Raw genomic sequence first — 10,742 nt, 5'->3', positions numbered from 1 at the left:
TTCTCAACATGAGAGAAACTAAACTTTGTATTGCCCTTAGAAGTAGAAAGCTGGAATAATGGAGAACACGAACAGGAAGTAGAGATTAATTAAATTAATTACTAAAAAAATCATGAAATTCTATCAATGTTCTGATTATACTGGAAATCATTCTTTTGGGTATCCAAATTGAGAATAATGTGTTTTTTTGTTTCCTGCTTTCAGGAAAGAGAGAGAGAGAGAGAAAGAGAGAGAGCAAAAGAAAAAAAGAGGAGAGGGGAAGTGAGAGAGAAAAAAGCCCATCCTAGCCCTGCAAAAAAACACTGTTGATGAAGTATGGCACCTGCTATTCCATGCACACCCACTGCCCACAGTGAGTAGGGCAGGGTACTGCAAAGGTCCCCTTTGTCTGGAAAAGCTGTGATAAGGCAGAAGGGTAAGGAAGTTTTCTCTTTTTTTTGAAAGTTTTTCATCAGTAAGGGCTAAAACAGAGTTGACTCTCCAGTCACTAGAAAACCAAATAAATTACATTATGTCATTTCCTGAAACATTCTGATTAATTAAGGATTCCTTTTTATTTAAAAGTAGAACTTCAGTTTCACAACAGGGGGAAAAAAAGCCTGTATTACAATTTTAACCTTTGTGTCTATTTTTCCTTTAGTTGGCATTTCTATCCATCATTAACTAAAGAAAAAAGAAAAACAACTAACATTCACAAAACTGAAAATCACATAAGGAAACAATAAAATAATAACTTGCTCCAACAATGGAACTGGAGCTTGGTAATTTTGTGGATGAGTACTGGGGTATCATAGTAGCAAACAGAGCAGAAAAGAGGGTTTTACCTAGGATGGCACAGTCTAATGATAACTCATGATATTTAGCACTGATACAGACCTGCTCAATGCACCTGTGGTGAAATGCATCATTGCTTCCAGCCTCCAAAATAGTCTTTAAGTTGAGCCTGGCTTCTGTCTGTTGAATCATTTTGTGTGGATGTCTTTGGATTCTTAGCTATTCTTTTAGCCAAGCAACGCTCCAACATTCAATTAGCAATTAGTATACAGCGAAGAGAGTTGTCTCAAGCCTGGGACAGGAAACTATATTTCTCTGCTCTCAGTATTTCCTGCTGTCCCTGCTTCCTCAGCTTTTCCACATTTAAACAGATCCATTAAAAAGAAAAATCAAAAGTACCTAAGCTCATAATCTTAGTCAATGGCCAAGAACATATTTTTTGTGTGCAATCCTGATATAATATATTGCATTTGGCACTAAAATCAATTGCTTACTAGTCTACATAAATGTTATCCTATATACATATTAGCAAGAAAAGCAATCTGGAATAAGTCAGAACAATTAACAAATTATAGATCATGTACTTAACAGATGGCACAGTGGGCAGGCAATAATCCCAAAAAATGGGCATGGGCATCACATGGTACAGCGCATGTAAAAGGATTCTAAATGACAAAGCACTTTGGATAGTAAGGTCGTTATTTTTGTTGTTATTATGGTATAACAACTCATATGCAATGGGGAGAATAAGCCCCAAGAAGGCAAAAGCTCTGGTCAGATTTAATACAAAGAATCATTTTCTCTCCATGTCTAAGAGTTGGCACTTGGCAATACTAATACAATGTATGGAGTGAGACATCTTGGGCCTATAAAATAGAAATTTGATTATACAAATATATATTATGAAGTATGATAGGATATAAATTGATGTAAAAATATGCTTTGCTTTCCCTGTTTCATGATTTTAAAAAGCATATACACTTGTGTTGTTGGATGTTGAAGTAGAGTTGGGAGACCCTTTGGTTATATTTTAGGAATGTTTTCACAGTATGTGTTACTACAGTGTTGAAGTTGGTATATTCCATGTTAAATAGCCTTTAGACATCATTAGGATTCAACAAAAATAACTAAACATTAACGTAGAGCATTCTAATAAATGTTTAGTTATATTGGTTTGGGCAGTAAGAATGGAGTGGTGAGAGTAGAAATTCATCAAACTTACTACTTGGCTGATTGTGAATTTAGCATCTGAGATAGTCAAGTGACACCAATGTGTAGGAAGTCCATGATATCTTCATTGTTAATTGGGTAATGGCCTGAGGCTTTAGCTGTAGGAAGTGCTACAGAAAGATGGTGTATAAGGAAGAGATATTTTCCCTTCCCCAGATTAACTAGTAGCTGTGCTAAGATACTTGTACCCTGATAGCATTTCCTTGGGTCAGTGTTTGTGACAACCATTCTTCAAGACAGGGGAGCTTCTCAAGTTCAAGAAGCCATGGAGTCAATAACCTTGCCTCATGAGGCCACATTCCATGACTTTTGGAAGTTACTGCTTAAGAATTTTGAGCAGCTACCCTGAAGGGTAATCCCATTTCTCTCGTCACAGTTGTCATGTCACTGGCCTTCATTTCAATTCCAGTTAAAATATAAAGTGCAGTGTGTAGAGTTGAACCTTCAGAAAGAACACAATGAACACAATCACCCTCCACCACATCCCATTTGAAATTACTAGCAGATTCACCATCCATATCTGAGGATGTACAGGAACTCAATCATCATTGTTGTCTTTATCATCACTACCATCATACCAGCATCACAGTTGCAGTATCATGACCATGTCAAGTGTAATGGCAAGACCAGAGAAACCAACATCAGGACACTGTCCAGTTTGGATGTGTAAATATTATCCTGTGTTTCTTGGCCCATTTTGCAAACACTTTCTTTTCAGTGATAAACCTATGTCCCCCATATGGTGCATGCTCATGAAGAAAATATTCATCACATTCGTCTCGTCCTTGTTCATAGTAGTGGTAGGGGACTTTTCTATACCCTTCGGTCCTAGAAAAGAAAATAAAACAGAAAAAGAGAGAAAGAATGAGATAAGGAATAAAGCATTCATTTACAAGAATCCATTATGCACCCAATAAATGCATTTCCTTGCAATCCCAGACATGATTCTTGTCCATGAACACAGTTAAAAGCTATTATGTATGAAAGCTTTTAGGAAGATGAACTAGGTTCTTAGTGCTTTAAAAGATCAAATAAAATTTATACATCACACCAATTACATTTAGACATATGGCCATCCTTTGAAAGAGGAAATGGTGTATAATGGAAGCAAACTCTGGAGAGAGGCAGATACTCTTACATAAACTCTGTGATTTTTCACAGCAATGTTCTGAGTTCTTCTGTGCTCCATTATGCCCTTAGATAAGGTTGATGTGTTTGTTCATAAAGATTGTGACTGGGAGCTACATTTTGACAATATGATTAAAATTGTTTCTGAATTACATTGTCAATTGTTGAAAGAGAAATACAATTTATCACCTTGATGATATATGGGATTTTTTTTTTTTATCTAGTTAGAAAATATCTGAGGTCAGCATTGTGGTACAGTGGGTTAAGCCAGCACCTGCACTGCAGCACCATACAAGTCCTGGCTGTTCCACTCCTGATCCAGCTGCCTGCTAATGACCTGGGAAGGTAGCAGAAGAAGGCCCAAGTTCTTGGGCCTCTGCCACCCACGTAGGAGGCCTGAATGAAGTTCCAGGGTCCTGGCTTTGGCCTGACCCAACCCCAGCTGTTTGGGGAGTGAACCAGCAGATGGAGCATCTCTCTCTTTCTCTCCCTCTCCTTCTCCCTCCCTCTCTCTCTCTCTCTCTCTCCTTCTTTCTGTAACTCTGCCTATCAAATAAATGAATAAATCTTATTTTTCTGAAAAAAAAATCTCACTGCACAGGATATACTATGGGTAAACAGTCATTTTAAATAAGATCTGGCAGATTATTCACTTAGTGAAACATAATTTCCAAGAACTCTTGTTAAACTGTCAGTTTGTCTCAGGCTTCAGGACATTTTGTCCTTCATGATCAAATATAACCCTTGAGTCGATGGCCATCCATCAAGCTATTAGGCCGGCAGAAATGACACACTTGCTTTTGCAAATTAAATAACTACTAAACTTTGTTCTGCATTTCCTAGCTGAAAGTCCCTGATATGCCAAGGATGAAGGGAAAAGTGTTCCTTCTGACATTTGGCATTCGATTGTGGTAAATATTTTTCTTTTTATCACTCCTAAAAGTCATAATTTGATGCACTGACAATAAAATGTCATGTCAGCAAAGAACACCAGGAAATAATTGTTGCTTTGTCTGTTTCTCAGATTTATGGTATTAAAATGAATTGTGATATTTTGACAAGATATCAGAATTGGAGCTGCATAAAAATAATTTCCTGTGATCTTACTTGCAGTAGGTGTCATTTATCATCCCGTAGACGTGAATGCCGTAACAGGCATCCATGGCCAGAATGAAGGTAAACCACCCCGTGCTGAGATAAGAGCCGGACTGGACTCTGTAGGGGGAACAGAAACAAACAACAGACAAAACACAGAGAACACATAGAGAAAAAATAAAGTGTGATGAGAAACGAGCAACATTTTATCAAAAACATAGCACTTGTTATCAGGAAAAAGCATTAAGAAACTTGACAATCTGTCAAGGATACACACTTATTTTGAATTATCTCTGAATAATTTATAGGCATGCTCTAACTCTTACTAGCTTAAGCCTCAAAGCGATGTTGTGTGGAAGAGAAGCCATATGGCAAATATCTGAAGTCAAATAATCCTGCTCCCTTCAGGTGAAAAATAGTTTATTTGATTTTTCCATAAGACACAAATTAGTGTTGTGTATCAGAGGACAGGTTTTCTAAAAGAGTTTGGAGCCCTGATGGGAACTAAATGATAATGGTGTTATCTTGCTTGCCTGGACGTATTACTTTCTTGAAGGCTCCTTGGGTTTCTAAGTGTAAATTGGAAGCAGTGAGGGTGAATGACTTGGTCTATAAATGTATCTGAAAAGTTCTCCTAAAGTGCCTTCCTGGTATCATGAGATAATACTTTGCTTTTGCAAGACCTATGTTACCAGCCTGTTCAATATATTTTTACTGAGCACCTACTATGTGTCAATCACTCTTTTAGCTAGTGGAAATATGCAAATTATTAAAAAGATCAAAACTTCTGTCTTCATGGAGGCCAGAGGACTTGATTTTAGTGTAGCTATGTGATAATGGTTGGTCAAAAAAGACTTCTTTTATGGTGGGAGCAGAGATTTGAACACAAAGTGTGGGTGGGGAATGGTGGGGCATTGGAAAGAAGCCACGTGGACCACTTGAGAGCCAAGTATTTCAGGAACAGAACACATCAGAGACAAAATCACAAACGTGGAAATGTGTCTAGTATATTCAAGGACGAGCTTGGAAGGATGGTACCTGAGGGGGAATGCTCGATGTAGTGCTGATTGGAGGAGTCTGCCGAGTTCCAAGGGGTTCAAGGGAATATTCTTTGAAAACTTGGATCTCCACATTTGTCTTTACCAAGGTGACCTTGACCATCCAAAACAGTTGACTGCCTATCTCTGTAAAATTCTCCCCACAGACCAATTTGGGTCAAGTGTGCTGGGTCAAGTTTGCTGGTGGAGCAAACACCTCTAGGAAAGACTAAATACCTCCCGTCTTTCATCCGGATTTGCTGGCATAGTGGTGCACAGCCAGTTCTAGGAACTGACACTCAGACATTGATACTGATGCCCAATATTGTCGATGCACTTCCTCATACCCAAGCCCTCTGTGTGTTACAATTAGGACTCCTGAATTTTTTGCTGCTGCTGCTGCTTTTTTTTTGCAAGCACTATTCAGTATCAAGTTACAGCATGCCAGAATTTCACTAGCTACACCAATTAAGTGGGGGTTGAAGGCTGGATATCTTATCCTTTATGTTTGTTGTCTTTAGGTGATTGGTAAGGAGAGGCAGACTTAGCTCAGATATAATCCCTCTGCCTGCTTGTCACTGAGCTTTAAATCCTAATACAGAAGTAGCCATTCCTTCGCATCTCCTGCTTCTTGTCTTCTGAATATAAAGCATTATAGAAGGTGGACACCACTGGTCACTCACACATTTCTCTGTGATAGGAACAGTAGCAGCAACCTAGTTCAGGAGTAGGTGCTATAAGGGTGGGAAGACAGGACTGTGAGGTGAGCTACACTAAAGAGCAACTGTGCTGATTAAAGGACTTAACCTGCACTGAATTCTGCAATCGGGGACTCGACGAGGGGCAGCAATGATGGGAGCTGCCTGAAGCACCATCTGCTTCAGAAGTCCTTATTGGAAAGCAGGGAGAGATCAGAAGAGAGAAGTGCCTTGACAACAAGCTCCCAAATTGAATCTAGGGATTTACCTAGGTACTGAATTTGTGTGGTTATTCTTCCTACTGAACTGTGTGCTCCTTTCCCTTCTCTGTGCTTTCTTGTCTCCCTTCCCCTCCCTTTCTATCCTCTCTGTCGTGTCATTACTAGGCAATCACAGATGTCAGAATTACAGCATTTATCTGTTTGTACATGATGAAAAAAAAGTCTCACTTATTCACCCACTTGTTCATGTTTTCCCAACAAAGCTTTAAAGGGGTCTTATGAGCCACAGACTGTGCTAGAAGCTGTTGGTGAATGTTTTCTTAAAGAGAAAATGATCTACTGGAGGAGGTCCATACATTACAACAATTTATCACCATATAAGGTAATAAAACCCAAGTCCATGTGAGTCAAGGTCAATGCAGAGTGCAGAACAGAGCTGAAGTGAGGATACCTGGTTTCACCTTGCAGCTTTACCAGGACTGGAACATGAAGCGTTGGACAATAGCCTCTTTGATTCTAAATCAGGTAATAGAACAAGGTCCTATCTGAGGATTTCTCCTATTTTAAAAATTAAATCATTCTTAATAATCTATGACCAAGTGTTAATCAAGTTAGGCAGTACTATGTTCTGTGCACACTGGATGTTACAATTAATGAACACATTAATCTGTTGATCCCAGTTAGTGCTCACTTGCATGAGGGGCATGCCTGTACACGTGTGGTGTTTGTATAAAAAGATAACATCTTCACATGGAAACGCTCATGGAAAGAAGCTCCATGTTTCCCTCACAGGTTCATTTATAGAAGGGGTTGGAATGGCTGTCCAAGTGAAGCACACAACTGAACCACAGGACTGAGGACAAAGTTTAGTATGAGTAAGAAAACAATAAATCTAATTTGGGGAAAATTGCCTTTCCTTTGATTTGGTCCTTTGATGGAAGAATCCAGATGGCATGTGGGGACTTTTAAAAGCTCGGGGGAAATGCGTATCATAAAAATATGCAACACTTAAAAAATTTTACGTACCAAAATTAGTCGATCTTTTAATTGCATGTTTTCTACAAAATTTCCAAAGTTCCCAGGATATGGGGCGAAGGTTGGCAGTGGGAGGAATACTTTGTGCGACACATGGACTAATACGCTGCAAAACAAGCCTTCCTGCCTTTCACCCCAGAGAGTCATTCTTAAGAGCTCAACAGTAAGCTTTGCAATGAAGCCCTCAAAAGATAAATAGGATGTGCCTGCTGTAGGGGCTCCGCTGTTTATATATCTTCTCTCCCACAGAATAGAGGGTCCAGAAGTTCCAGGCTTGGTATATGGTATATGGTCAAGACCTTTCCATCATACATACTAAATTTTGTTACACTTCTGATACTTGATTCCTTTTAGGTCTAACCTGATTTATTTTGTTTCTGGGTAGACAGACCATGCTAATTAGCCAGAAAGCTCTTCAAACAGTGTGTTGCAAGTGATCAGACTGGGGAGGCTATCCTGCCCAAGTGCCCTGACCTACAAACAGCACTTAATTAGACAGTTGCATTTGTTCTCCCTGATGTCTCTAACAAATTTGGGATGTGGTATCCCATGAGGTTTGCTATCCACTCTACATGCTGGAGTTAGCACAGTGGTTTCTTTTCAAAATACTCAGAACTGATGTCCATATAATGATGCTTGCAGGGGAATAATGACAATTGCTGGATGAATCCAGGGGTTCTAGTGATCCGCACCCTAAAGGAACTCACTGGTTTCAATGGATCCAGCCTTGGGAATTCTTGAAGCTGCACCATTTCCAAACTTCCCTATTCTGCTGTGTGGCCAAAGTACAAATAAGGAAGTATATAATATACCAAAGCAGACCTTTTAAAGTTCAATGAAAACAAAAACAAAAAGACTTGGAAGGATGTATGTGAAACTGGTTATGCTTTTCAGCTTGGAGACACCTTGTGATAATTAAGAAATTACTTAAATAATTCTTAAAGGTCTTCTCTTGGGCCAAATGTTGTACATTGTCACTCATGCATGCTGTACTATGTACCAGCTGGCCATCAGCCACGGCACTTTTCATACCTTCTGCATTTAAGGATTGATGAAAGCCATAATTGTCATCCACAAATAAGCAATCAAGATTCCCATAGGGATGGTAAGAGAATTTAGCCCTTAATTCAGTACAATAAGAAAGCTTAAATTAATGCAGCAGAATAATGAGCCGTGCCATGGAAAATAAAGGCAGGAGTGTTAACAGGAAGCTATCAATCATTTTTTTCTGCTGGCCAGGCTCTGCATCCCACTGCTCCTTGGTAATCAAGATACTTACAACTTGGAAACTACTTAAATTTACTTGCTCATCTCTTGGAAAAATGATGCTGTCAACACCTTGATGTAGCACATGCTTGAAGGCAAATCATTTAAAATATGATCTTTCATCTCGTTTATTACCAATAAAATACAAGCTACCTTGCTCCTTTATGTCTACCCCTACCCCTGAATGTCTAAAGGCCATCACATGGACACAGGAATTCGTTGTCTGTCAAGGTATCCTTATTTTTACCAATCTCAATATTTTTGGCCATCAGCATCCTTTATTTGCTAGCACGCCTGCTTCACTGCACATTATTTCTTCTTCTCCTTTCTGAAAACATATTGTGAAGAACTTTTCTCCCATTACCTGGCAAGGTGGAACCTTCTGCTGAGTGACATTTTTCTTTCAGATAATTTTGGGGAAGGAACTGAGAAAACAGAAATAGTTACTCTCCAAAATGAAAAGTGGAGAATGTTGAATGTGCACTCTATTCACAGGATGCTCTGCTAATTATTCAACACCATTAGCTCCCTGACTTGGGTTTTGAACTCAGGAAGATTATGTTTTGATGGATGCAATAGCACGTGCAGTCAGTCAGATTTTCTCAGTCTCAACACTATTGACATTTTGGATGATTTGGAGGCTGAGATCACTCTTTGTCCTGGGGGGCTGCTCTGTGCAGTTTCCTTTCACATTTACCTGATACCCTTCTGCTCTAAGCTTACCTAGGCCTGGAAGGCAGACCTGAATCCCCAGTGCTGACTCCTGGCTACGGGTGATCTGCTTTGACAGTGTCCCTGGCCCTAAAATGACAGATGTGCTTTATCTATGGTTGCTACTCTGACCACTCACTGCCCCTCAGGTTTTCCTCATTCAGCAAGCATCTTCTCACTTTCTCTTTTCTTTACAAGACTATCTGATGCTATTCAGGTTTGACCAACACTGCACCATGACCTTACCTTTTAATACAACCCTAGGCATCATCAAACTCACTTGGCCTAGACCCAAAGGACAGGTTCTGGCCTGCCATAGGGGACTATACAATGATGTATGGGGAAACGAGTCAGGTGGGGACAAAGACAAGTTGTTCAGGAGCCTCAGTTTCTGTGGCTGCCTCCCTTCATGAAGTGATTCCTTCATGGGCCTTTGGCTTAAATTTTATAGCCTCAATTCTACTACTTCTTAGTTGTTTCTTTCGTGAATCAACGAATGCTAACCCTGGGCCACTCAGAACTAACGTTTTAAAAGCATAATAATCATTTGTCAAATCCCAAAGGGGGACCAAGGCACTCCCAATATTGGAGGTTTATTGGAGAACACAATATTGGCTCAGGAGTAAAAAGGAAATTTTTAAAAAAGAATTAATCAATTTTTCATGGCTTATTTTAACACTATTGGACCTCAGCTCTCTCATTAGCATACTACACTGGCAGGATAAATAAAAATAGCAAAGTAAGTTTCCAGATACCTTCCTAGGGCAAGGAATAGCTGACAGAATACAGATCATCCAATTAAAAGTATTGTTTTCCCCAATTTTTTCTAAAAGCTCATGGATAGAGAAAGAATACATTTGAACAAAGAGAGCTGGCAAGAAAAACAGCTGACGTTTATCAGTAATACCTTGGGATTCAATCTAAAATTGTGAACCAGTCTAGGAGAAGCAGAGCTCCAAGCGTGGAAACAGTGTTAGCTGTTTCCAAGTCATATATTTTTGTATATTCTTCAACAGGCAGGAGCTATGGAAACGTTCTGAAAGTTTGTCCAATGCACAGCATTGTATATCTGTACCATCCATCAGTGGGCATGCTCAGCTCATTTTTAGCTAGCAACAACTTTTTGTAAATCAAGTGGTAGAATTCTCAATTTTGGCTTGAATCATTTACAAATGAACATAAACATCTTATATGGATAAAAGCATCACCCTATGGAAGGTATACTTAACAGAATGCACCATATGAAATGAATTCAGGCCTGGAAAACAATGAAAAATAGACCAGGGTAAATGGAGAAAGCAGTAAATCTTAGAGGAAGACTGCACTGCTATTCTGATCAGCCTATAAGAAAAATCTGTGCTAATCAGTAGGCACTTGGACTGTGCAAACCACAACAAATACTTTGGCTGCAATAAAATCAACAGGACTCACTGCCTAGTGATGAATGCAATGAAATTGTACAAAAGGAGCTAAATAAGAAATGACTGTGTTCTTTTCAAAATGTACATTTAAAAGTAAAATGGTACAGCTCCCAAAGATATGATTTA

The 10,742-nt window shown here is 39.2% G+C and overlaps 1 protein-coding gene across 1 annotated transcript in view; it reads right to left on the bottom strand.

Moving 5' to 3' along the window:
• Window positions 1-557: 557 nt before the first annotated feature.
• ST6GALNAC3 (ST6 N-acetylgalactosaminide alpha-2,6-sialyltransferase 3) overlaps window positions 558-10,742 on the bottom strand; it is a 626,202-nt gene continuing 616,017 nt past the window's right edge. The window contains exons 4-5 of the mRNA XM_062193403.1: window positions 4,240-4,347; window positions 558-2,832 (exon numbers count right to left, since the gene is read on the bottom strand). Of these exons, the coding sequence (XP_062049387.1) occupies window positions 2,646-2,832; window positions 4,240-4,347 (295 nt within the window). The 3' untranslated portion in view covers window positions 558-2,645. The remainder of the gene's footprint in view (window positions 2,833-4,239; window positions 4,348-10,742) is intronic.

This window comes from Lepus europaeus, chromosome 5 (assembly GCF_033115175.1).
Source record: "Lepus europaeus isolate LE1 chromosome 5, mLepTim1.pri, whole genome shotgun sequence".
Taxonomy (NCBI): domain Eukaryota; kingdom Metazoa; phylum Chordata; class Mammalia; order Lagomorpha; family Leporidae; genus Lepus; species Lepus europaeus.
Note: the sequence above shows the minus strand (reverse complement) of the source record. Positions and strands in the feature narration are given on the sequence as shown.